Source organism: Genypterus blacodes, unplaced genomic scaffold (genome assembly GCF_046128005.1).
Source record: "Genypterus blacodes isolate CSIRO-AG114 ecotype Tasmania unplaced genomic scaffold, CSIRO-AGI_Gbla_v1 ptg000008l_1, whole genome shotgun sequence".
Classification (NCBI taxonomy): Eukaryota; Metazoa; Chordata; class Actinopteri; order Ophidiiformes; family Ophidiidae; genus Genypterus; species Genypterus blacodes.
In genome coordinates, this window is record NW_027466822.1 from 1,534,621 (window position 1) to 1,562,112 (window position 27,492).

General features: G+C 46.5%; 1 protein-coding gene across 1 annotated transcript; it reads right to left on the reverse strand.

The window, feature by feature from the left end:
* Positions 1-450: 450 nt before the first annotated feature.
* Positions 451-27,381, reverse strand: hecw2a (HECT, C2 and WW domain containing E3 ubiquitin protein ligase 2a). The gene is made up of 30 exons (XM_076157273.1): positions 27,243-27,381; positions 20,343-21,000; positions 18,206-18,313; positions 17,939-18,033; positions 17,324-17,390; positions 17,037-17,206; positions 16,788-16,927; positions 16,421-16,521; positions 15,487-16,337; positions 14,206-14,497; positions 14,025-14,117; positions 13,700-13,850; positions 12,880-12,986; positions 12,438-12,562; positions 12,138-12,323; positions 11,856-11,990; positions 11,419-11,521; positions 11,140-11,236; positions 10,744-10,827; positions 10,303-10,385; positions 9,862-9,982; positions 8,666-8,779; positions 8,142-8,294; positions 7,044-7,142; positions 6,521-6,650; positions 6,217-6,363; positions 4,857-4,971; positions 3,919-4,004; positions 3,533-3,645; positions 451-3,422 (listed from the first exon to the last, which is right to left on the reverse strand). Exons 2-30 carry the CDS (start codon positions 20,719-20,721, stop codon positions 3,311-3,313), a joined length of 4,557 nt encoding a protein of 1,518 aa, XP_076013388.1. The 5' UTR covers positions 20,722-21,000; positions 27,243-27,381; the 3' UTR covers positions 451-3,310.
* Between the last annotated feature and the right edge of the window lie 111 nt (positions 27,382-27,492).

A 27,492-nucleotide genomic window follows, 5' to 3' on the forward strand; every position in this document is an offset into this window, starting at 1 on the left:
CCCCTTCTGTCTTTTTATGTTATGTCTGCAGTTTGTTTGTAAGAGCTGTAGTGGTGCTTTAACAGAGGTACGACCCAAATATAGACTCCAGCACGCAGCAGGCAAACTGCAAAGAGACAGTTAAGAGATAGAAATGTGAGCAGAGGTTGAGCAGGGAAATCGTTTAAAATAAGCGCTGATATATTGTCATAAGAATATTGTTTTTTTTTGTCAATGTATTTTATTAATGCTTTATTTTAATTTTGCTTTATTCTTGTGCTCCTGTGGCTCATATTTAGATGGAAAATATATAGACATTGGGATTGGAGGAAAATTGTTTAGTCTGCTTACAAACATGTACTGTGGTGAGATGATCAATAATAGGCACATTAAATTGAAATGCCTCTCTTTGTCTTGTGCGAGATGAATAAGTGTTGTGTATCCTTAATCAAAAATTTTCATTTGCTGTCTTTTATTACAATCATCGAGGTGAAATGGAGACAGGCGTACAGGAGCTTTGCATAGAGTGGAGTTCTGAAAACTGGAGCTGGGTCCTGTCAGAAACGGGTTTAGGTGAGGAGAGTGGTGCACCTCCGGAGGAACAAATAAGCAGTTTGATCTCCTGCAGTAGAAAAGCTTCAGTGTGGAAAACATTGCACTGACAAAAATGATGTTGTGTAATTGCCGGTGTGAATGATTGTTGCTCATGTCCCAAAATTGCCAACGTGAGGTGATGTGAGAGTGTGGCAGGTGCTTGTTATAGTCGACTATGCAAGCCCCAAACCTTTGGTACATTCGGTGCAAAATATATATTTATACACACAACAGGACAGACATACATGTACAGTTATATACAAAGAGACAAACAGGACCGCACACATAATACACATACAGGTGCTCTCACTTGTCGCAAGATCAAAACAGCCCTATTGATTCTCCATGAACAACAAACTGCAACCTCTGACCTATTACTAAGATAGGCAGACACACACATGAAAGTAACAATAACAATTTTCTGGAACATGCTGCCGACATACTTTCCGTCACACTGTCATAGAGATAACAAACTATAACATCTCAGCATATTTCCATTCCCAGAGTAAAATTGAAGTGTATTTCCTACACCTTGTTCCCATGAGGTAAACACTCAAGGTATGACAGTGATAGGTAAGCATATAAGGCTGCATGCCTCCAATGACCGCCACAACCAACGTGACACACCTTCTCCAGCTCCCTTGCCCCTTTTTTCCGAACGGATAGCGATATCCTCATGCAAAAAAGCTAGTAAGGACAGTGTGTTGCACTATTTCAGCATGCAATATCAAGCTACAACACAACACCATCTAGGGTTTTCTGCCCCAGCACAGCTCACAGAGCTCACCGAGAAGATCCCGCATGCAGTGTTGGGCCTGGGGGGCTGGGATAAGAAAGTCTGCCTCCGTGTCTTGTATCGCTTGTGAGGCACTCTAGCTGTATTCCAGCCCCTGTGGTCTAGCTCAACAGGACTCTGTACAATAGTTGTAATCTTGCATGCACCCCATAGAGAGAAAATGTGTATGTTTGTTTATGTGTGTGTGTGTGTGTTCGTGTGTAGGATGTCAGAATGGGGGTGAGATGGAGCGAGAGGGTTCTTTGGGTTTGAGTTGTGTACTAAAAAGTCTGTAAAGAGTTTTATCTAATTCGGTCAAGACAAAACTGCTGTCATGTCATGTCATGTACTGTATGTGTGTGTGCCCGAAAGTACTCGTCATCTAATGTACAATATTCCTACAATGATTGTGTCTAGAAACACTGTCACGCTAGGTCAGTTCATCCAGCAATAGAGAGAACCACAGGACCTTTGCTATCTGTGTGCTACAGTAATGATAGCCTGTCATGTGCTGCCCCCTTGTGGTCATATCTTGCACCTGTTATTGGAATTGAGTCAGTGGCTCCAAAAAAAGGTTTGACCATGGACACATTTTTACAACAAATGAGTGAAAACAGTTTCTATTATGAAACTCCACATGCAGACACCTCGACAGGCACTAAAAAGAAATCCAACTTGAGCGCCGTGACCAGGTGACCTTTAGCTAACAAGGCCTAATCTGGTGCTAGTTTGAGTCAAGCGCCTCCATGTTCCGCCACAGTCCAGCAGTGGTTACATTTGATTTCCTTCACAACACATCCTGGTAAGATAAGGTACTTCCTCTTCGGCTCTGGAGAGATTTTCCTCCGGTATATGAGGTTCGTACAATCAGTCACCGATTTAGTACATTCATCACTTTCACTGGTTGGGAGGTTGATTCACATTGATGAGAAGAAGGATTGTGTGTGTGTGTGTGTGTGGTGTGTGTGTCTCGTAATGATTTCATCCGCGTGGTGGAAAAAGTGCATCTATTGCTTATAATAAATATGTGGGACAGTTTGAGAAGTGACAGACGGGTTTGTTGGTATGGTGTTGCTGAGTGTGTAGGAGTGTTTCTGGGTTTTGTCTTTGCCTTTAATGCCCATTAAGAGCTTTGATGTTGGAGATTTGAGGGTTAACAGTCCTGACCAGAACCTGCTGTCATTAACGTAACCACGAAATGTCCATGACAATGTCTATAAATATGTCACAGATTATTCTCACTGAAGATCCCACAACTAAGTTCAGTTTTATGCCATTTGTGTGTTATATGTTTATGTGTGTTTCTATATCTGTGCACACCAATGTATCCCCCCCCCCTACTGTCATACTGGTGTTATTGGAATTCTAAGATTTCATGTCTTAGAATTCCAATCAGGGGGAAACATTGCTTTGCACAGTGGGTATGGTTGCATGTATGTGTGTTTTGTGCAAAGGTGATTGCTGTGTGCGTATTAGAGTTTATAACACTGCAGCCCCAGAGCAGAAAAGACACATTTTACAGGCCCAGACAGGGAAAACAGAGGGAAATGGACCTTAGGGGGGGGGGGGGGGGGGGCGTCTGTGTCTGAGGTGCAGGTTGGACCCCTGGGATGAGGGGCTAGAAATCCAGTAACCAAGGCCATCAACTGAAGAGTTAAAGCACACATGTGAACAATGTACAAAGTGTGCAGTGAACACAAGAAAGGAATTGTACTATACAGCTTTTCAGCGACTCTCTGCCGTTCTACCAAAGGCGTTCAGTGATCAATCTCCCGTCAGGAAACGTGAGAGAAAGGCAGAGAATCGGAGTGAAGTCTGATGCAGAGCCAGTCGCTACCGGATGTAAAAACGGCGTTGTTGTCCCCAAGGTTAGTTGCCTTTTTTTGGCATAGAAGTTTTTATTTTCCACATCCTCTCCTCAGTCAATATGGTGGTTTCCCAGTTCATTCTGGCTTTCAGCTGTTACTCCAAACCAAACGTGCTTGTCTCCTCCACAGCAGTAACCAGCTTCTCATAGAGCATGGAGAAGGAAGGGTATGGAGGGAGGTCCAGGCGGTTAAAGCAAGTGTGAGCCCTGTGAGAAGACACACACACACACAAATAGAAAATAGTAAGCTGGATTTCAACATTACATTCTGCTGTTATATGGTGCGTTTAGGGGCCATGGCTCAGTCATGTTTGTACCTGGGTAAGGAGGTGATCTTCCCCCACTTCTCCACACAGAATCTGCGGGGCCCATTGCTGCCCCGTAGAGAGGCGAAGCCCTCATAGGGAATACTGGAGGTGCCGGTCACAAACTAGAGACAGGAGAGGCATGAAAGTCAACAACAGAACAGTACGGATAGATGATAAGAGACTTTATCTCTGCCAAGGTCATGGGTTCATCTGTGCTGGTTGGTTTATCTATATTGTTTGTCAGCAGAATTACGTATAACAAGTGTTTCCATCACACTTGTTAAGCAGAGGTATGCACTCTAGTTTGTATATATCAATTAGTATTCAACCAAGCAAACATCTGTTGCTGCCACATGGGGGCAGCGTGCATGCATGTGGTCATCCCACGTGCCTACCTGCAGCAGCCTCAGCCTCTGCTCATTGTTGAATCTCTCCACTGCTGCCCAGAACCAGCGAATCACTATGTGGTTGTCATGGTAACCTGAAGGGAGATGGATGATGGCGCATGAGTCAGACGAATAACAACTAAGGACCATGTACGCTTTTGCTCTGCTGTGATTTTTGAATGGACCCCGCTGTTTAACGTATAATGTCCGCAGCTGTTGTGTCTTGGTCAATTTCTCGATTAAAAGAGCCTCGCGGAGCATCACGGCCGGTTGTCGGGTTCACTCCGCCTGCCTCCATGCAGCTGGCAGCACGTCAACTGTATTGGCCAGACCCATAAAAAGCCTTTTAATGTGATTCCTAATAGAAGGTTTGGGCACTGATGCTGTATTCCTGCATCTTGTTCTTCATATTCTGTGATACAATAAGTTTCCAATACATTTACAGTGCTTATCATAGATTCCAGTAAAGTAAAATACAGTTGTTGAATATCCAATCAAATTACTTTTCACTTTTATCTCAGTTTTAAATGTGTTTCTATTACGTCTACATCATGCATTTTTTTTAATTCAATTAAAATCTAGTTGAATTGTGTAAATATTCACAGTTATCAAGATTGAGTGACTGCAAAATTTCACTGCATTCCCGTCTTTCCTTATACATTTGAGAGGAATAACGCATTACTGTTGAGAAGGAAAATTTATGAAATGTTTTAGTTTTGATTACATCAGCCAAAAAGTCAATGTGAAGAACTCTGTCCTCCCTTATCAGCTCCTTACTGCTGAAGAGCTCCAGAGCAAGAACAAAATGTGTTCAGCCTCGAGGTGTGTGAATGCATCATCAGAAAGAGAGTATGTGTGTGTGCGTGCGTGTGTGTGTGTGTACGCAAATGACTTTCCTCCTTCCCCTCGTTCTGTTTGATCTGTATCTCTGCTCTCTGCTCTCATACCTCCTCTGTATTCTGTGTTGTTCCTCCAGTCTGCCAGGTCGATCTCTGCAGTGCCTGCGATCACGAGCTCCAGCTCCCTGGCATCAAACACCGACACCAGTCGCACATCCACCACCTAGCAGACACACACACAGAGAGCACGCACACTGTTGGAAAGAAATGTAAACATATGGTGCCGATTATTTATTACAATCCTCCCACTGACAGAATGTTTGTGGAATTTCAGTGGACTGATGCAGTTAGATTCTCATTGTAAGCAGAGGAGGGAGGGAGGGAGGGAAGAAACCACACACGCAGCTTGTTTACCACTACAGGTTTGCAAATCCATCATCCTGGCAGACTGGGTTTGTTGGGGTTCATACCAATGATAAGTATGAATATTACAGCAAATTACTGTCTGCTTTCATGGGTTCCCTTTGTTGTTTTCGATGCATTTAGAACTGCTGCCAATCAGCTGTCAGGATCCACCCACGTCGTGAATGTGATAACATCATCATTGCTACCAACACTCCCGGTTTCACAGATATATTAGATTTATATGTTTTGCTGCACAATCAGATACAACTTATTTTCTACCACACCACAGAGCCACACAGTTCCAAACCTTTGATGGGTCTAACATATAAATGACTGCTATAAAAAAAAGAAAAATTAAGGAAATTAAGGGACTTCCAGGTTCCCTGAAATAAAGAACATAAGCCAGACTTCCACTGAGTGTATCATGGGCTAAGGGATAGGAAGACGGCATGAAAGCTGCCACCCAGCAGAGGATGAAGCTTCATAAAGCTTTTAGCTAAGTATCACATACCCCTCACCCAGAAATAGAGCTTCACAGCCTGCATGAACACAGTCCCGGAGCTCTGTCTCCACTCTGGACCAGGCTGCTAAAATAACTATAACTTCACAAATACAGGTGGGATTTGCCCCAAAATTGATATGAATGAGCACATACTTTGTAGGAATATTCACAACATATATTATTATTATTATATTATAATTTACATATATTTACATTGGAACCAGACAGAGCACACAGACATTCCAGTCTGTACTTATGTGGGTAAATATATTCATGATAGTCAAGGGGACCTTTAGATCCTTGTTTGTCTCTGTTATCAATAGGCTATAACATCTTTGTCCAGTCCTGGCGCCAGGGAAACTAATTGAGTGGCCATTTGATTTCCACAGTCCGGCCCTGACAATCAAACTTGATGTCCAAAACAAAGCACTCATACACTGTATGAGCACAACAGAACTCAGTATTGTTGTTGGATGTTTGGCCTGATTGCCTCCAGCCCAGCTGAGATCTGATTCTAACTGGTGGAATTTTGTGACAGTTGTGAGACATTGTGCGCAATACCTCATAGAAGCCTCGGACCAGGCTCTCCGTTTGCTGGGCCACCCCTCTCTCTATACGCCACTTGACCATCCGCTCAATGTATTCCTTCTTGTTCTTCTCTGACACAGGGATACCAGCCCCGCCCGGCTTCAGCTCTCGCTCCGTTATCTGTACAATGAGACGTGGACACATTAACTTTCACCAGGACAGCGACCGTATTTAAGCCTAAACCAGGTGAATCACACACACACACACACACACACACACACACACACACACACACACACACACACACACACACACACACACATATATACAGACGTACCTGTCCAAAGACTTCCTCATTGACAGTGAAGGTGAGGTCCAGCATGTCCTCAATGTCGTTGTCCTTCATCCACTGCAGGCTCTGGTGGAACTCCTCATCCAGGAACTCCAGGTCACTCAGTTCACATGGGCTGCAGAAGGAGGTCGCCGAGGGGTCAACACACGAAGTTGAAGGTTAATTAAAATCCTCTCCTAGCTGTCAGCTAATCTAGTGCTGTGTTCATGCCCTTTCATAGAGATTACACTGTTATCCATCATAAACCATCTTTAGAGCCTCTGTACAGTGTGTTTAACTACTCCTGCTTAGACATAGTGGGCTATTTGGCAGGGTTTCACTTTTTTTGCACTGAGCTATTAATACAGACGAGTCCCTGCTGATGAGAAACCCAGTCAGCTGCTGCAGGACCCTGACTGAAAGGCTCATATCCTCCCAGCGAGAGCGAGGGATATGATTGGTGCCCTGCAGGTAGATAGATAGTATTTGGAGAGGTAAGGCCTGTGCAAAGCAGATTGATTTTGCTTACATGCGGAGGAGGCCTTTATAGAAAGGACGGGTGAAGAAGGCATCCAGCAGGTACTGATGGACCAGGGCCAGACCCAGGATCCGGCCACTGAAGCGGAACCTAAAGGCAAGATAGGACGTGCAAGGTGAACATGGGGGCGAGTGCAGAAGTTTAAATGATCCGGAGCAGTTTAGATGATCAATAACATAAATAAGAAACATGAAAGGAGATATGTTTCAATTAGTGATCCATTTTCAAAAGGTTGTAATGCTTTCACCAGGAGTGTTCCAATCTCATGGTTTTCAACCTTAACGATGTCAAACACACACTCCAAACTCTACTAGACGTTAAAAAAGAGGAAAAATAACAAAAAAGCAGAATCTCTCCCCTTTAAATCCTCCCTCTGCACTGCATAAACAGCATAAACAAAAGGCAGATAAAGACCCCGGCGGTTTACGTTTCAACTGAGGATGAGCCAGATGGTGACATTGATGATGAGGATAAATGAATCCCAAAGCCTCACTGTGATGTTCTTCATCTAAACTGCGCTGCTTCACTGCTTTTGGGGGCGTCGCAGTAATGACTGAGGGCTTAACCAAAACAAAAGAATGTCATAATCACCTCCAGTTTTGTACAGAACGAAAAGCAAAATGAACCACTAAGAAATATTAGGAGTGACGTTATATCTGTTTATATCTCTTTTTGGTAATTCTATAATATTGTCATTCGGCCGATCGTTTAACTGTTAAATCCACAGAAGCTAAATAGAACAGCCAGAGTTAGATTGCTGATCCAAATTTCCACCAACACTGCAGCCCACAAATTACACGTCTATTTTGGGACGAGATCACAGCAATCAGAGCAGAGAAGAAACAGATTCATACCCTATACAACAACACACACACACACACACACACACGCACGCGCACGCACGCACGCACGCACGCGCACGCACGCACACACACGCACACACACACACACACACACACACACACACACACACACACACACACACACACACACACACACAAAGCTTCAGATAGACAGACAGATAGATAGATAGATAGATAGATAGATAGATAGATAGATAGATAGATAGATAGATAGATAGATAGATACCATTCGTGGTGGTTGTCTACGAAGGCCGACATGGGGCTGATCTGCACCGTGTACGTGTCATTGGCTGAATACTCAAACAGTCCGTAGTAGGGGTTGAACAGCTCTCTGGAGACCAGGAAGAAGAACTCCCTGGAGGGTCCACTGTAGTCCAGCCTGTATCACACACACACGCACACACGCGCACACACACACACACACACACACACACACGCACGCACGCACGCACGCACGCACGCACGCACGCACGCACGCACGCACGCACGCACGCACGCACGCACGCACGCACGCACGCACGCACGCACGCACGCACGCACACACACTGGACTGGTGAGTGTGAAAACCAAAAGGAACAATACTATACTAATACTTTGACTGTAAGTGTTCCAGACAGCTGCTTATACACATAGGCATGCATTTTACCACACTTAAACTTCACACCTCCACACCTCCACACCTCCACACCTCTACACCTCCACACCTTCACACCTTCACACACAGTGGATAAGAAGCACGGGACGTCTCACCCATCCTCCCCAACGAAGCTGACGTAGAGTTTGCTCCTCTGCAGGTCTTTACGGGAGTAACACATGATCTGGTTAAAGGCGTCCTCCAGAAGGTGGTCCCTACGTATGATCAGCCTGAGGGCGCGCACACACACACACACACAGCCACACACACACACACACACACACACACACACAGTTTATAAGAACTGATAAGAATGGTTCATTAGCAATTAACAGTTCAACTTGTTCTTCTGTTCAGTTGTACAATCAGGAGAAAGCTGATACTTTGAGGTCCAATTTTAAGGTCAAAGTTCCCACAACTCTCCCTTTGTTTACTTAAACACCATTCTTAGCACAGACAATGTCAATAAAGCAGAGCGCAGTGTATTCCATTCAAAGTCAGATGTTGGAATTCTCCGACTTCCTCCATTCAAGTGATCCACCAATCACGGCAATGTAAAGGCAGAGTGAATGAAGGCCTGAAACTGCAACAGAGCGTTTTAATGCCGCATCACAACGATGAAGATAATATAACTGATTATATGCCATTACACATTTTCATTTAACAGCCAATTTAGCAAACTGTGTGATGCTAGCTGTGTTGATGGAACAGCCTGGAGTTCTCCAAGTAGGAATCCCCAACTCCAACGGCCGTCCTTTGTCACTTTTCCCAGTAGGATGTCGGAGTTGTTTGGAGTTGCCTGGAACATTAGCATTAGCATTAGCGGCCATTCATGGCCTCTGCCAAACTGCACCGCTGCACTTTTAAAAGGCTAATTAATTTTTGGCCTGCGGCGGTGCCTTAAACGCTGAGTCAGTTGTCATTACTGAGATGTTCTCCCACGAAGGGAAACGTTGGCTTCTGAAGCCATATTTAGATGAGGTTAGCGTGGGTGCAGCCGTGTTCACTTCTGTCGTACGGAAGTGTAATTATTCAGATTATTCCAACTGACGTCACACAGTCGATGTTGAATACCTACGCAGACTGACATCATCTGACGTGACGTCCTTTTCACGTTAGTTAAATGTACCTTTTGAATTTAGTTTTTTTAAATCTGTTTTTGAAATTTGTAGTCTGATAATTTTGCTCATCTTTGCTCCTTCACCATTCATTGGCTACAAGTGGGTTCATTACTTTCCAATCCAGTCCAGAAAGGACAATAGCTCCTGTAAATGGTGACAGGTTCTTCTGACACTTGATGGCTTACACCTACTTGACTTTCCCTGGTCCCTGGCCGTATCCCTTCGTCTCCAGCTTTCGATAGAAATTCCTCAATTTAGCTTCGAAATCTCGTTTGTAGGGAGCGGGAGCACGGGCGTTGGCTCGCTGGATGCCTGGGATACAAACGAGACGGAGAGACAAGACAGACAGAGGGAGAGGACCGGAGACAGAGTCAGACACAAAGACATCAGAGGAGGACAGGTAGAGGGAGACAAACTGATGCCGGGAGATGAAGAAAGATAGGCCCAGTTTAATGGTACTTGAAGGGGGAGCTGAGGCCTGACTGGGTGATGAATCAGAGAATTACCTTTTGTGTGTGTGTGTGTGTGTGTGTGTGTGTGTGTGTGTGTGTGTGTGTGTAAAAGGCTTCGTTTACAGGAGTGAAAGGTTTGGTTGATGGGTCTAAGCTGAGAGCAGAGGGGTGTAGACTCACCCGGGGAGCTCTGAGGGGAGGAGAGGGAATATCCCGGGTGGAGTAACGGAGGCACGTATGACATCACCTCCTCCTCAAACAGGCTGGAGAGAAAGCAAAGATACACACATGTGGCACTGAATGAGTCATAGAATAACATCACATGGAGGGAATTTAACGTTCATCTTTAAAATAATAATAATAATACACAATAAACAACTTAAATTAAGTCGCATTGGCCCTTCTTTAAATATGTGGGGCAGCGTGTGTAAATATCTCTTAAGCCTTAAATGTTTATTTTTAAATATCAATTTTAAATACTGGCTCTTATATCTAAATATTACATGTCAAATGTTTATCTTAAATCTTTTATCTTAATCCTAAATGTTTTATTAAATCCTAATACACACACTGTAAATCTTCAAAGAATGCAAAGATGCTCAAAATGTATACAGGCTTCACCTCAGCAGCATGACTAAGTCAGCATCACTTGAGAGACGAGCGAGTCCAGTGACTCCTTCACTGCGAATGAACTGCACCTTCTCCCTGGGAACACACACACACACACACATGCACAAACACACGCACACACACACACACAGCGCATACACAGAGGGAGTCAGCGAGTAAACTGACGCGATCCATTAAGATTAAAGGTTAACTGTGTGTTCATGTTGACTGATGATGATGGTAATGGAGGCTGGCAAGGAGGAAGAGAGGGGGGGGGGCAAGAGGAAAACAGAGAGAGCAAACAAGAGAGGGAGGGGTGAGAGAGTGAGGGAGGGGGAGCAAAATAAAGAGAGGGCAGAAAGAGAGGGAGAGACAGAGTGAGAGAGAAAGAGAGAGAGAGAGACATACTTGAGCGAGTTGTTCCTGGCAAGCTCTGGCTGCCTCTCCTGTAGTATCTCCAGGATGTTGGGTTGCCGTAGAAACGCCACGATTTTGTCATTATAGGCTGAAAGAAACAGGAAGAAGATTTTGGGGCAAAAAATAAATCCTGGCTAGTCTCTCTTTTTCTCCGTGTTACTGTGTCTGCATCAGTATCTGTTTGTATATGTGTGTGTGTGTGTGTGTGTGTGTGTGTGTGTGTGTGTGTGTGTGTGTGTGTGTGTGTGTGTGTGATGGTGCCAGACGTACCCACAGGCACCAGATCGTGGTACTGACTTCTGCTGGAGCCGCTGAAGGTGCTGGAGGGTCGAGGCATGAGGGGCGGGTTAGTTTGGCGAGAATCGTCCACCACCTGAGACACGAGGGAGAACTACAGGTTCAGGTCACATCCTGGTTCTGACACCAATCAGCCAATACACACACACACACACACACACACCACCACCACTGGCTGGATGAAAGTACACAGACATACACAAAAAGGCTTCACAGGCTCTTAATGGGTTCATCCGTGTTCTACCCAGTCTGTCTTCTTCCACGGCTACATTACAGCGTAGTGCACTCATTTCTGCACCTGTACCCAAAATGCACTGGCTTACTCAGCATCTTAACCTTCACATTGGCCTCTGTAACCATGGCAGACTCAGTGCCAGGCTGTGTTGGTGCAGTGGCAGCCTGTCTCTCACCTCTCCGGCGCTGTGGCTTCGCTGGCGACTCAGGTGCTGGCGGTGAGCCAGCAGGCCGGTGGAGCGCGAGCTCTGGAGGGGCAGCCGGGGGTCAATGAAGGTCGTGGAGCGACAGTTGTGATCCACAAAGAAAGGCTGAGGATCCAAACACAAACACATGAAGAGAAGGTGTGTCTTAATATGTTTGTGCAATACATTGCGACAAAATAAAATCATAGCATAAAAGCTGCACGAGCGCGCGCGCACACGCACACACACACACACACACACATACATACACACCTTCCCAGTGTGGTCGTGCTTCATCTCCCAGCCTCGGGGAAGCTCCAGCTGCTTGTTGGAGAACATGTTGAGGAAAGTGACGAGGTCGCGGTTGTGCTGGTAGCGTTCGAAGTAATGAGCATCCCGCCGCACCTTACTGATCATGTGCTTCAGGCAGGTGTTGCTCGTAAACATGCGGTAGGCACTCTGAGTGGAGACACACACAGGTGAGGTCAACACATTTAATTCATCCTTTTGCCAAACACGCCTAAGTGTATTTGAGGATTACGATGTAAAGTCATGTAAGTGTTGTGGGCTAACAGGGTTGGAATGCAGCACGGTGAAGAAGTCGGGGCTGCACAGGAACTTGGCGCTGGGCGACTGGAGCAGCAGAGAGAGACGCGATCGACTGCTGGAGTGGCCAACTACACTTTCTCGCCGGTACTCTGCAACAATATGAATAAACACACACACACAACTCAAACACTGAGAGACAGACACACTAACCATCAGAATGCTACTATGTGGGAAACAACAAGATGGCTGTGTGACTCCTTCAAGTCCAATAACCTTCATTCAAGTTGGACTGAAGAATTCATATCCATTGGCTGAAACTTTGCATTTAAAGACACGAGGAGATATGAACAGATGAGTCATTTAAATGAGTCGTATAAATTTGGGCAGATATTTTTGGAACGAAGCTCCTGATTTATTAACAGTGTCTCTATTCTTAGTCTGTGATGGATAGTGGCAGTGAGCTGACCAGAGATGGAGTGAGGCATCAGCTCGCTGTCTGGTTCTGGGAGCAGGTCCACCGGGTTTTCCTCTGTCCGGTCGCTGTTGGTTATCGTTCTTCTAATGCTCTGATACCTGCCAGACACAGAGACGCACACAGAGGTTCTCACAAGAAGGAAGTTGCAAGAGCATTGACAAACACCCTGAGCACACAGCTACAAGTGTACATGCATATAACAGTGTGTCATTCCGGTATCATCATCACTGACACATTTCCCCCTCAGGGTCACAGATGGATCTTTTCACAGAATTCCTGTAAGAAGAAAAACAATGAAGAGGATTTTACCTAATTATAAAAATGAGCAGCAGTAATGTAAATCTACATGAGGGAGTGTCTGTAACTCAGCTCTCTCTCTATATGTCCCATATTGCATGTGAGCATTGAAACCGTTTTCTTTGGTGCCAAAACAGGAAATGAATCAGCCGACAGAGGAGAAAGTTTCATGCTCCTGTAGCTGAGCTGCTCAGGGTAGATAACATACGTGATTTACAGCTTTACTTTTTGTTCAATCATTCAGGTTTCACCTCACAATACATCTCTGCGAGGACCTTCTGACATGATGCACTTCAGCACCCATGCTTAGTGTGTGAGGAAGTATGCTACATGTGGCATTGCCTGTGATACATACATGCATCTACAGACAGCATTACTCTGAAAAGGTGATTATTATATGTAAATATACAGTATATATATGTATAGCATATATATCATAGCAGCATCACGACAGATTGATATGAAAATGAAAAGTCTCTTTTTCCCGACTGACTTTACACTTCTCTTCACTGACCTGCGGTTGAGCTGCTCCATCTGCTGGATGGAGCTGGAGCGGGTGAGGCCCTGGGGGGCCGGGGGGCCAGTGGGACGCTGCCACGTGGTGGTCCTGTTAACGTGGTCTACAAAGAAGATCCTGCCGTGGCTGTCGATCCGAGCCTCCCAGTCTGTCGAGCAAGTAAGGATGAAGGTTTTATTATTACTGTTAGAACTGCAAGAGAAGGTTTTGAACCCCAAACACACAAGTACTGCAATGAAGAAATACACACAAACATAAACACAGCGGAACGACACAACTACAACGCATAAATGACCCAGTGCATGCAGACACACACACTCACTGGGAGGCAGCGGCTCGTCCACACGTTGGTAGCGATGGATGTCATGACGCACGGAAGGAAGTGAGCGGACAGGATGACCGTTGACGTGAGAACCTGGACAGGACAAAGGACACAGACGGGGTTTATTTACAATATAAACTTAAAGTAACTTTAAGCTTTGTTATGGCGTCAGGCCCAATACCTTCCTCTCCTTCTGTCTCCGTAGTAACCAGCTCTGACTCTGCAGACCCTGCCTCCTCCCCTTGCTTGGACTCCTTCCCTGGCAGTTCTTTGGCCACGCCCCCGGCAGCCTGCATGCTGGGCCTCCTCTCCCGGCTCTCCTCTCCCGGCTCCTGCCCGCCGCCCGCCGCTCCCGCCTCAGTGGCGGCGGCCTCCCCGCCTCCGGCGTCCTCCACAGCTGGACTGACGGGGGCTGTGGCCAAAGTTAAGTCTCCCCCTGGATCTATGGCCGCCTCTGCTCCTTCCTCTGCGTCCTGCGTGATATTCCACAAAACACAGGGAAGTAAATGTACATGTGACTCTATAAATTAAGTTAATCTAACATAAAAATGGCCTCGACATGGGACTTCACCTTAAAGCATCAGACTGTGGTAGTGTGCAGTGGATGGAATTGTGGAGAAAATGTGATTACCTCTCTCACAAACATGAGACTTGATATTTTTCACATAGTGCTCAATGTACAATTTCCTCTACGGTGTAAAGGCGATTTCAGCTAATTCTTCCAAATAGTGTTAGAAAGTTCCACACTGCAGCTTTGAGGTTTCATGTGAGACTTGATTTCAATCTCGACTTACAATTTGTAACAAAAATAACTTTGCAACCCCACTTATGCTTTGTTGCAATAACATGAACTTGGATATTAGACATTGCAGAGTATTTATAAAGGCAAAAGCTAAAATTATCTCTTATCATCTAAAAAATGCAGACAGCAATGCAGAGCTTCCAGCCTTTCAAAACAGTCTTCTGCCTTTCCTCACTGATTTTCTACCCAAAGCATTATAAACGCTTGAGCTATTCATTTAAAATGTATTACTGGCTCAATTTGTGTTCTAGTACAGCATGAGAATCAGCCCTGAACAGGAGGTGGGCTGGTTGTACGACAGCACATTATAATGGTGCAAAGTCATTTTTGCACTCTGTAAGTAAAGGCACAGACTCCATGATCACAACACACACACAAAGCGGTGTGGCACAGGGACCCGGCAGATGCTGCTGCTGCACAGCACAGGGTGTGCTGGCTGCATTGCACTGTGGGAAAAATGATAAAGCTCAGCTACAGCAGAGTGGATTTGTGCTGAACCATCAGCCGAAAAGAAGGAACATAATGAACACAAGTATGGTGAAAACTGGCACAACCAAAATATATTTAGAATATATCAAACATACACACATACAGCATATAAGTGTTAACGATATTGCAATGTCTGGAGTGGTCAAATCCATTAAACGACAACAAACTCACCACAGCAGTGGTCAGTGTGATGGGACAGCTCTCTGATGATGACACCACTGTCTGCGGGGCTGTTGCCATGGAGCAGGTGTCAATCTCTGAGGAAGCGTCCTCAGCTGGACCCCTCCCTGGCTCCTGCACCTCTCCGCCCTCTGGCAAAGCATTATGGGATACTGCCTCTGCAAATGGAGCTTCATCCACTTCAGAGAAAACATCTTGATCCAAAGCTTCCTCCATGTCCAGCCCTGCCTCCAGCTCTGGGGCCCCCTCTGCGTCAAAGGGCCCTTCTTCCCTCGCAGCACCGCCACCGCCAGGATCCTCCCCCAGCACAGAAGGCTCCGCCCCACCCGGCTCCAGATACACCTCAGGAAACGGGTCGTCTTCATCAATTTCTGGGGGGTTTCCATTCAGCACCAGTGGAGACATTGGAACCGGAGTGAAGTCAGCGGCCCCAGACCGGTCCTCATCTTCATCTGAGTCAATGTGCAACATGGAACTGAGTCGTGTATGCGTGGGGAAGCTGGAGCACAGTTTGGGTGAGGCGGCACCCAGAGGTCTCTCGCCTGGACCCTTAGGGGCCTCAATGGCATCAAGGCCCTCACTAAGAGACCTCTGGAGCATTTCATGACCCGTCAGGCCCTCAGCCTGCAGAAATCGACTCTCTGCTCTAACCACAGGCAGGTCTTTCTCTGGGAAAGCCGTGGCCCCGCCTTCCCACATGCCTTGTGAGCCCTGTGAGCCGGTGGGAGAGAGTCCTGAAGAGACCACGCCTGGAAGGTGATGAGGCAGGTCCTCATCATCCGACGGAGTTCCTGGGGCTCCGTTTAGGGACGACATGCCGATGATGGAATCAGGAGATGCACCTAGATAGACAAAGGGGCTGCTGTCAATCATATTAACATTAATTGAAGAGAGCATGTGTTGTAGGTACAGATGGTGAACTTACCATCAGGTCCAGTGGAGGTGAGCTCCACTTTGAACTGTAACTGGCCGCTCACGTGTTCGGTGGGTAAGCGCCGACACAGAGAGAAGCTGACGGGCTGGATTCTGCAGATCAGAAGATGGATCAGATTTAACAACAAGCAGCTGTACAGGCGTGTAAGAAAATCTCTAAATTCACATTAATTTAATTTTCACAACTCACTAAAAGCCAGTTATGGATGTGAGCAGGCATGTTAGAATTAGTCTGAATGTGTGTCTAGAGGGGATCATAAAACAATGACGCAGCTCAGAAATCAACATCTGTATGTGTGTGTGTGTGTGCGTGTGTGTGCATTTGTGTGTGTGTGTGTATATGTGTGTGTGAGACCTACCCAGGTATTTTCTCAATAAGCCGCTGCACAGGGATAGTGAGCTGACCAAGGAAGCGTTTGATGATTGGTCGGCTTTTTGCAAACTTGTCCTTCACCTCGATGTACAAGATGTCCGTCATTAGTGCTACAAACGTGTATTTCTGCAGACAGACGCAAACACACACACACACACACACACAACTGAATCAGTGCTTTCCTTCGATTCACAGGAGCGTTGCTTATTCTCTGCGTGCAGCTCGTAAATGTCACCTCTCCGTGCCACACAGGGTTGGTGGTGTTAGCGATGATGGCCGATCTGCGCTCCTGTCCGTGGTGACTGAAGATGGGGAAGACGCTCCTCTTCCCCGGGTGGATGGACATCTTCAGGTAGGGGTCAGGGTTGAAGAACATGCCCTTCTTCAGGCCGTTGGCACGCAGATCTGCAGCACAGTGGAGGGAAAGCGTTAGCCTGTGTCAGCTGGAGATCAGTTTCATTCAGTATAAAGGAAGAGCGAGTGTTTGGTTTTAGGCTTGGACGCCCTCCAGCTGTCACCCACCCGTCAAAGTAAAGCTGATCAGTTTCCGCGGGTGTTCAATTCCCACCTGCTCTGACAGCCCCTCTGCCTGAGGAACGCCGGGAAGAGAAGGAAAGTCGTCATGGAGAAAACACACACTGGGATTTGTCCTACAATACCGCACAAAGCTTCCACAAAGCTTTTAACCCTTCGACATAACAGTAATTATAAGCACTCTGATCCCTCCTAGGCAGATTTGGGGATTTGTGTTATTGCAATATGAAAGTCAGCTCAGGCAAATGTGGTGATCGTGACGATAGAGGCGAAGCTGTGCCACTGTCATCCGGAGTCTTTCCCTGTTGGCACATTCAAGGACGCTCTAGCATCTGAGGGCTTAGCTATCAGCTGCCGTACAGTAACGTTTGTAAAGTGAGAAAATGTCTAAATTTAGCTTATTGATTGATTCGACAGTGACATCATTCGTCTTTTGACAGACGACTCTCACGGGCATGTCAGCAACAATCCACCAGGCGAGGCCCCTTTACTTGTTCTTGTGCTTGTATTTGTGCAATCGCTGGCTGATAAGCTTGGGTTTCTGAAGGTCTACATGTCAAACACACACACACACACACACATATACAAGCACACACAACAAACCAGGACTGATGGATTCTTCACAGTGATGCAGGGGGTCGTTGCTCTCAGGGCTCCGCTCACTCCGTGGTAGTACTTGAAACAGATCTTGGTCTCAGCTGCAGAGGAGGCAGCAAAGACTTATGGGATACAGAGTCACTGCAAACACAATCGTCCTGCTGCTGGCTACAATATTGCAGAAATCTATACAACCATAATACCATCAAAGAATCCCTGAAATACTTTAATCTTTGTCTAAGCATGGACATGGTGATAGATTGGGTAACTCACGGTCCATAAAGTAGGGCCCCGACTCCAGCCTCCAAACAATCTGACCCTTCTGGGTGCCATTAACCCCTCGATTCTTACAGTCCCACACATTAGATGGACTGGTTTCATCTGGCGAGGAAAGAAAATGTATTAGTTCTGTGTGTGTGTGTGTGTGTGTGTGTGTGTGTGTACTATAGATGTGAGTATGTTTATATTTCGAAACTAAAACTGTAACAATTTAACCTAAAACTGGCAAAAACTTACAATCATGTTGTGATTTGAGACAAGAGAATTCTGTAGAAAACAACACAATCTGCAGTATTCACAGTCTGCGTTCTATTCTCACCGTATAAAACTGCAACTAAGCTGCATCTGTTCGGCTTCTCAGCATGTTTAGTCTGCAGACTCTGTCTTCCAAAACACAAGTTTGCCTTTAATCAGTGAAATCCATTCCCAAAATAGCTTCCCTGCAACCTCTAACCAAAAGGACAAACACAAAACTTCCTCCCAGTGAAAAACAGGGAGGGGGGAATTCCGCTGTACGTAGCACTTTCACAGTCAGATTAATGAAGCACTAGAGCTGACTGGTGGAGCGAGAGGGGTCCAGGGAGGTGTATTGTATACGTGTGTGCATGTGTGTGTGTGTGAGGGAGGAGGCGGGGGAAGGCTGCTTATCATCGAATGTCTGCTTAGTCAAGGAAAGTGGGTAGCCCCTCTGGGGTTTAAGACCATGGAGCACGTAATGAAGTCCTGGTGGCCTTATGATCAATATGCGGTGACCCTGCCTCCCATCCCTCCTGTCACCGCCTGCTTCCTCCCACTCCCATAAAGTATTCCCACCTCTACGGGAAAACCATCCGGAACATTTTCATCCAACTTGTCATGACTGCTGCAGTCCAGTAGGCAAACTGAAAGAATTCATAAGCCGGCTAATTTATAGTGAAATGTTTCCTTTTAATATTCTAATGGAGACTACAATATACCTCGTGAAGATTATGAGTCAGAAGTGAATGTCTGGTGTCCTGCAGATTAGCCCGTCCTCCACCAGGGACGTCCCATTTTTCCCTGTTTTCAATCATTCCAATACGAAACGCTGGCTGGAGTAAACTGCTGACTCGACTAACATCATATACATATCTTGCTGAGCAGCTCTGGATTGCACTTTTCTGAATATTACTCTATTATACCAGTAATCTTCTGGTGTAATGGCCGACTGTCATTTTGTGCTTGACTGCATGATGGTACGTCCCTCCCGTGACAGAGAAAGAACGGAATTAAATTCATCTTGTGTTCTTCGTATTCAATTTTGTCCATACAGAGACAATTGCGATTTAACAACACAGCCAGATGCTTGAAAGAAAACTGCGGCGCTCATCATTTAAAGCGAACCTGTCAAGTTTTTGTGTGTTTTGATTTCATTTACTGAAGCCATTTTGAGTGATTTTTGTAAAGGCCTGCTGAGAAATCCCTTCTCTGATGTCAAACTCTAAAAGCAAACTCCCTTTTATATCGCAACGTAAAACGAGGGAAAATAACAAAATAGCATATAATAGTAATAACATGTTGCCATTTAAAAAGATGAATTACAGTTGTTTTAATGCATATTTGTCAGTCAAACCTGTGCAGGGAGTATACGTGGTAAAACTCAATAAAATACTACATAGGTGCAAATATATTTGACCAAAACAGATTGGTGACTATGAAAGTGTCTTGGCTCCTGTATTCTCCATGATGGACAGATCGCCGTGACAGCTGGAGCCTGATGGGCCTCTGCAGCGGAAGGTTCACTGTTTTCCCCCCCTGTCAAATTCCTGTCGCTAAGCAGGATTAGCATACAAAGTTGGCGCCCACCCAGGCTCTCCTCTAACACACGTGCGCGCTTAAGTGATGGTGTGTGTGTTATCGTACACCGAGGCAGAGCTAGTTTCCGTGTCAACTCAGCCTCCAGTCCCCCAGTGTGAAACTCTCAACAGCTCCTGTTTCAGTATTGACTCTGACCTGGAGACTCCTATACAAGTTTGCCATCCAGCTAATCTCAGCACCCAATAATAAAACAGCGGCATCAGCTGAAGAAGAGGACGGCTGGGCTCGGGTCAGCTCAGGTGCTTGAACCCCTGCGTGTTTCTGAAGGTACAAACACCATAACAAGGGATCTCACCTATGTGGTATAGCCCGATCCAGTCCGTAGCATCCACCTCCTCCTTGATGTCCCAGGATATAACCAGGTTCTGGCCTCGGTTCAGCGTGTGCTCTAGCGTTGACGCCGTTAGAGAGGACCGGCTGTGGGAGGTCACCAGATCCGTGTCGCTGTTGGCCCTCGGAAGCCCATTGGGGCCACTGGCAATAGAGGTGGTCTCCACGCCAGCTCCGCCCCTTTCTGCCAGAGTTCGCAGGTTTTCCGGGCTGAGGGTGTGGCGGAGGTGAGGGCTGCGTCTTCGCGGAGCCGACAGGTGCTCGCGGCCCCCCACTGCGAGGTTAGGTGCATTGTGGGAACGGGTCCTGGGTGGTAGGACGGCGGTGGCCAGGGAGGGACGCATGGTGTGAGGCTGAGGCGACTACGGAGCAGAGATGAGATGGAGGCTTGCTATTGGCTGGGCCAGTGGCCGACGTGATGATCCATTTTGTCGACTTGAGCGATGTCCTCGTTCTCGGAAGGGGGCGCAAAACCTGGAAACCTGGAATTCTCAGAGACTACGCGTGGATCCCAATCCTGCAGAGGCTCGCCCGTGTGGTGGCTTTTGGTCGTCGCTTCATGGCAGAGCTTGTGGGTAAACTGTCCAAGATACCCGACAACATCAACGTCAGACAGCAACAGCCTAAAAACAGAGAGAGGGAGACACACAGATCAACAAGCTGCAAACAACCCAGCAGAAACCATTCTTCTCCGTCCATTCCTCTCCAACGACGCTGCTGATGAAAGAGGAAATGAACGTGAGGGGAATTCTCACTTTCCTGGTTTATCACCTGCTGTGCTGGAGAGATAAGGAGCGACAATGTTGCAGGTGAAGATGTTGTTCAAAACGCTTGTGTTGCAATATTAAAAGTTTTAAATGTTTAATGTAACACTTAATGAAAGCATCTAAAGGATCTAAACCCCTGTGGACGAATTCAAAACAAATTAATTTGAAACACATCATCTCCCTATAAGAAGCACTGGAAGAAGAGGAAAGCTCTCTCCCAACATTTTTCTCACACACACGCGCACACACACACACACACACACACACCCACACACACACACACACACACAAACACACAAACACACACACTCACCAGGGTTCCTTGCTCTCTGTCAGTGTGGGCTGTCTCAGTAAAAAGGAGACGGGCAGCTGTATTCAGCCTCCCAGGAAGCTCTTAAATCAGCAAATGCCCGTTTTGGAACTGTCAGGGGAGAGCGCTGTCAGATCCCCAGCCAGAGCAGAGCCATTTTGTTTTTTAGAGGAGGGGAAAGCTCGTGACTCCAGAATCGAGCCGACCACAGCCTGTTTCTGCACCGCAGCAGGTTTGGTAACACGTCCTGGCACAGTCGCTCCAAAAAGCAAAAACGCGCTCAGGGCTGTGATCAGTGTGGCATTTACAGCATGGACGCCTCCTCACAGGCAAGCTGAGCCTCCTCTGTCAGGCCCAGCAGTGTGTGTGTCTGTGTGTGTGTTTGTGCAACCTGCCGTTTAACGAATTCACTCCAATTCAAATGACACGACTGTGACTTTTTCAGATTGGGTCTCAGGTTGCTGCTCTGCCTCCTCCTGCATGTCCGTGTCATTGAGCTCTTCACCCGCTGCTCGTATTATAAAGGAGTCGCTGCCAAAAAAGCTTCCCACGTGTCTCTGCAGCTTCTATCAAAGACGCCACAGAACAAACATAGAGTCAATTATTAGGCTGCATTGGAAATCCCCAAATTCTTAAACTTAGAAATTGTGTTCAAACTACAAAAGAAGTCGGATTTGCAAGTTGTGAAATGCTACACGAGGTCAGCAGTTGTAACCTATAACATGACCTTCGGAGGACGATGGGAGGAAATGATGTGAAGGCCGATAAATGGCGAGTAAAGCAACCAAAAGTATCACATAACACGTATTTTGTGGCATAAAAGAAGAAAAGCAGTGTTACAGTCTCAGTGTCCTTTACATCAATCAAATGCAGCATCATTTCTTCACACTGGCCCCTATCAGACACACACACGTTTACTCTGAAACAACTCACACGCACAAACGATGGTTTAGCGTCTCGGACAATTCACAAGACAAAATGGTGTCGTATCAGCGGAATCGTGTGGTTGAAAAGCTTTAACGACGATCAGCGGACGCCATTCGCATGCAAGAACAAAGTGTGATGAAGTGTGTGATACAGAATCAATCCACGGGGTGGGAATGACTGTGCTGATGTATGTGGAACGCCGCAGGTTTCCGCATGACACGCAGGCCCGATATTGAAACGAGATCTGCTGCATTTGACATGAGGAAAGCCTGGATGTCCCTGACTCAACAAGATTACCAGAGCGCTGCCCCATCACACACACACACACACACATACCGCATAAAGGGATTTATGACAGAATAAAACCTTCATCAGGGACGCAGGGATACGTAAATCCTGCTCACGTGGCCTCGGTCAGCAGGGACGTGAAGGAAGAAACAAAAACTGTGCGTCTACATGGACTCAGGGTTTGTTATGTAAGCGTGAGGTTGGTGTGTATTCCAGTGCTCATCTTATCCTGGTGGTAGAGAGAATGAAAAACAGGCCCCGGAACGCAAAACATCTGGATGCATCTTCCGTTAAGAATTCCCTGTCTTTTCCCTGCAGTAAACTCAGCACAGCGGCTCTGCGAGAGAATATGAAGTTACCGACTGATCCTGGGGAGATGGACACCACAGTCAAATGAAGAAAAAGTGTAAATGAAACTGAAAATCTGTGTGTTATGTGAGGACCCCTGATATAGGATTCTGACCACTCTCCCAAACCTTTCTGTGTGCTAAAGTTAAATTCGACACCTGTCTTGCAACGCCTTGTTATTTGAGCGCTGCTGAGTGCAGTTTGAGGCAGGCGAGTATGAAACTCCAGGAGCTGCAGGATTGTTGTTGTCTTAGGTCTTCCCAAAGTCAAATCATCCTCATCTCTAAAAGGGTGATTTGTTGTCCTTGATGCTGTTTTGTTAGTGAGTTTAGCCATGAATCGCGTTTGTAAAAGTGGTGGTTGATCAGCTGTTCCGTGGTTCCTGAGTGCAGCGGTGGAAATGACTGAGAGCGACGGAGGTTTTCCACCACAGAAGAAGTGTGTTTGATGGGCAACGTGGGAGCGATTTCAGCTCGGTTGTTGTATTTGTATTTATTTGTTTTCATTTTGACTAAAACAGCATTCATTGATGATGTAATGATGTGAATCCTGACAGCCTTTCTTTTGGTTTCCCTGTGTTATGTCATAAATAATCAAGAAACTGTGGTTGTTTCTTACACGGTAGCATCTAAAAGTCAAACTGTACTCTATTGACTAAAGTCTCTGTATGTTTCGCGTGCGTCCACACTGTCCAACACTGTTCACATCTGGGCGCCTGGACGTATGAAGCCGTTCAGTGAAGCTCTCTGATAGGTTCTGCTCTCTGAGTCTCGCTCAGGTCAGTCCGACTGAGGGCTTGATGCGGGGGAGGGGTGCAGGGGCCGTAAACCTCCTTACACACATACACACACACACGCACGCACGGACACACACACACACACACACACACACACCTCGTGCCAAGCAGAAGCAGAAGTGCTGAATCCTGAGTCCTGGCAGCTGCAGGCGCCGTGCACAGCTCCCCTCTGCAGCGTGCACAAAAACACCACGACGTGTGTGAGAGGTTGTATTGTTGACGCATGTGTGTGTGTGTATGTGTGTGTGTGTGTGTGTGTGTGTGTGTGTGTGTGTGTGTGTGTGTGTGCGTGTATGTGCTGTTTAGTAGCAATGGCAAATAATGTGAATGTATGAGTGTGTGTCTGCATTTCACTGAGTGTGTGATCACCATTGTTAGATTGTGTAAGACGTTGTTGCTGTGATGTCAGTGAAGGGATTCCTCTCTCTGCCTTTATCTATCTGTGTGGGTGTGAGAGAGAGAGAGAGATAGTGTGTGTGCTTGTGTGTGTGTGTGTGTGTGTGTGTGTTTGTGTCAGCACAGGGGACCCCTCTGTGCCCCTGTGGAGGTGAATGCAGTACTTTACTGCCAGGCAGAACGGGCACCTTGGAGAGCTGGCACACACACACACACCCACACACACACACACACACACACACACACACACACACACACACACACTTGGGTGCTGTTCTGTTGTGCCTCAGTGACACATAAAGTTAAGAACACAACACACACCGACGAAGATGCATCACAACATATACACACACACACACACACACACACACACACACACACACACACACACTCACTCTCTGATGCTCTCTTTCTGTCCTCACTTCTCTCCCTGAACTGACTCAGAAAACAACTCCATACTTCGCACACATACACACACACACACACACACACACACACACACACATTACTGGGCTTCAGCGTGAACCTAAAGGTGACAGAACACTCAGCAGTTTATCTGCTTAGCATTCCCGCTTCTTGGGAAAAAAAGTCCAGCGCTCCATCCTGGGCTGAGGACTTTCTGTACCCTCAGGGTTCCTGTCTGGGATGAGTCACACACACACACACACACACACACACACACACACACACACACACACACACACACACACACACACACACACACACACACACACACACACACACACACACACAGACAGGAGGCTTCCCTTCAGGACAGGCCTCAGTATGTCGGAGGAGGCATCAATTATTCCAGCCTGCTCCCGTTTTACACCCCTGACCTTTGTGTCAGTGAGATGCTGTGTGAGCTTGTGAAAGCTACAAAAACAAAGCTGCTAAACAGACTTTGTTCTCCTTGTGTCACATGGGGTCCATCTTTGTTTAAGCTTATGTATTTAATAAATATATAATCATAATAATAATAAGTACAGACTCCTGTAAGTGGACATATTATACAGATTTCCAGCTTCTTCTTATTGGATCTGTTTTGAAATCGTTGCAATAATGCTGTGATAAGCAAAACACACTTTCATCTGCTTCTACTTTGACCCTCAATGCACACTGAGTGAAAACGTACAGTTGTTGGCACTCTCTACTTAAGCCCGCCCCTTACTGGACCTATGGGTTTGGCTTACTGGATGCATTTCTATAGGCGCCTCAAGTTTTGCAAGTTTGACAATGTTCAGAATGTTCTCTGAGCTACATTACACCACGTAAACAAGCCTGCAAAACCATCAAAGAAGGACGAAGAGATCTTCATCAGACTGCACCTTCATGGTAACTTTGTGAAATATGGACGCGGAATGTCTCATGTTGGATGTGTGGATTGAAGATCAGTCAGCATTGGTGTTGTTTCATAGGTAAATGCGTGTTTAGCTTGCAAATTATTCAAACACGTCGATTTCAAACACATCTGAGTGTGAAACTGTCACCAAACTCTTCATCTCTAGAATGGGCTGATGATGTTGCTGTGAGTTTGCTGCATGTGTGTAAGTATTCAACTTTCACCTTAACAATTAGGTGATGGTATATTTTTGCCACTGATTTACCACAAAACTTGATTCCTGATTCTTTCCTCTTTGAGAAATCTAACAAAAATGCAGGTATTGCACAGCTGTGACATCACTGCAGGTCACAATCATCCATATTAATCCCTGAATCATCTGCTAATTCAATATCTAACTCATGCTTTCAGTCTTCTGGCTGAGGAAGAAGACGTATTTAATAAATGAGAATGTGTTTCTAGGTTTTCTCCGTATCGCCCCAGCAACCAATCACAAGCCACAAAGTGAAGGCAGTGCCTCTAATGCAGCCCTCTCAGTAAAAATAGACCTTCTGCTGAATTAAGGTTGCATATGGGCACTTTAAGTTCAGTGGACTTGACAAAAATGCAAACCAGTCACGCATTCAGACTCAAATAACAATTTTGTTGTGACACTTCATATAAAATGGCAGATGAAAGTAAGAGTCGGTCCATGTTTATGAGGCCAAACTCCACAGAGGGACCCCCTTTACAACCATCCTGCCTCTGTGTGCAGCAACAACAACACAACACAAACACACCAGTATAAAGTGCTTTAAGCAGATCGTCTCAGCTGTTCTCATCATGTCTCCTCCAGTCTGATGTGTGTGTGCTCATGCTGCATTCAGAGCAGCATGAGAACCCCCCCCCCCCCGTTCAAATTCCGTCTAGTGAGGGAATTAGTTGTCTTGTTTTGGTCTGCAGGAGGAAAATCTGGCAAAATTCTATCTCTGCTTGTTCCAGTTTGTCTCACATAACACGATAGTTGCTCTATGAATCCGATTTGTCAGAAAACTGCGCATGTTTGCACTTTTACAAAGAAGTCAAAGTATGAATCGTCTCTTAAACACACACACACACACACACACGCGCGCACTTTAACACACAGCTCTCACTTAGAACCTAAACATGTAACCTCATGGTGCGTTCACGGCGAGCAGGACCGAGCTGGCGGACGTGGACGCGTTCATGTAAACACAGGCGACTTTCTCATCATCTTCAGGTCTACTCGGCTCACATCGCTCGTTACGTAACTCTTCCTCTTCTTCTTCACTTGAGTGAGATCAATCACAGCGCTGGCAGGCCGCGCACGTCGCTTCGCTTGGCGCACATGACTGATCAGGCCATATAGGGACTCAATGCGCTGCTGTCATCGCTCGCTATTGGGTTACTGTGGGAATTCCCTACGTCATTTGGCTTTTCGTGCTCGTGTCTTTCATATGAAACGTGCATAAAACCTCGAATCGATCCGTTACCTCATTTTAGCGCAGAAACGCGGAGCAGCGACACGCACAAGGTGACGCTGCGGTTTGACTCCACTAATGACAGATTCACCTGATTTGGCTATAATCACCATCACGACCGTCACCGCCACCACCATCATCAACATAACTGCTGGTCATGAGCACCCACTCGCCGCCGTCACCATGACACCGGGTGCCGAGCTCGCTTACCTTTGGCGCAGAGGTGCGGGTCGGTCGGTAGCGGCGCTGCCACCACGGCACCTGCTGGGGATCTCACGGTGTGAGTCGTTATCCCTGCAGTCCAAACCAGGCGAGACGGGCGGGGTGCCGCGTAAGGGCCCCCACCTCCTGCTCCTCCTCTCTCCTCTTCCTCTTCCTCCTCCTCCTCCTTCTCTCAGCTCCTGAGCCAGCAGGGCAGCTTGGAGTTGGAGTCACGTACGGCGGCGCGGTGGATCCCGGT

Coding starts and splice junctions, on each gene's coding strand:
- hecw2a (XM_076157273.1), bottom strand. CDS start 20,721: ATGCGTCCCTCCCTGGCCACCGCCGTCCTACCACCCAGGACCCGTTCC. Junction 18,314..20,342: donor GATCGGGCTATACCACATAG/GTGAGATCCCTT, acceptor TTTCCTCGCCAG/ATGAAACCAGTCCATCTAAT. Junction 18,034..18,205: donor GGGGCCCTACTTTATGGACC/GTGAGTTACCCA, acceptor CCTCCTCTGCAG/CTGAGACCAAGATCTGTTTC.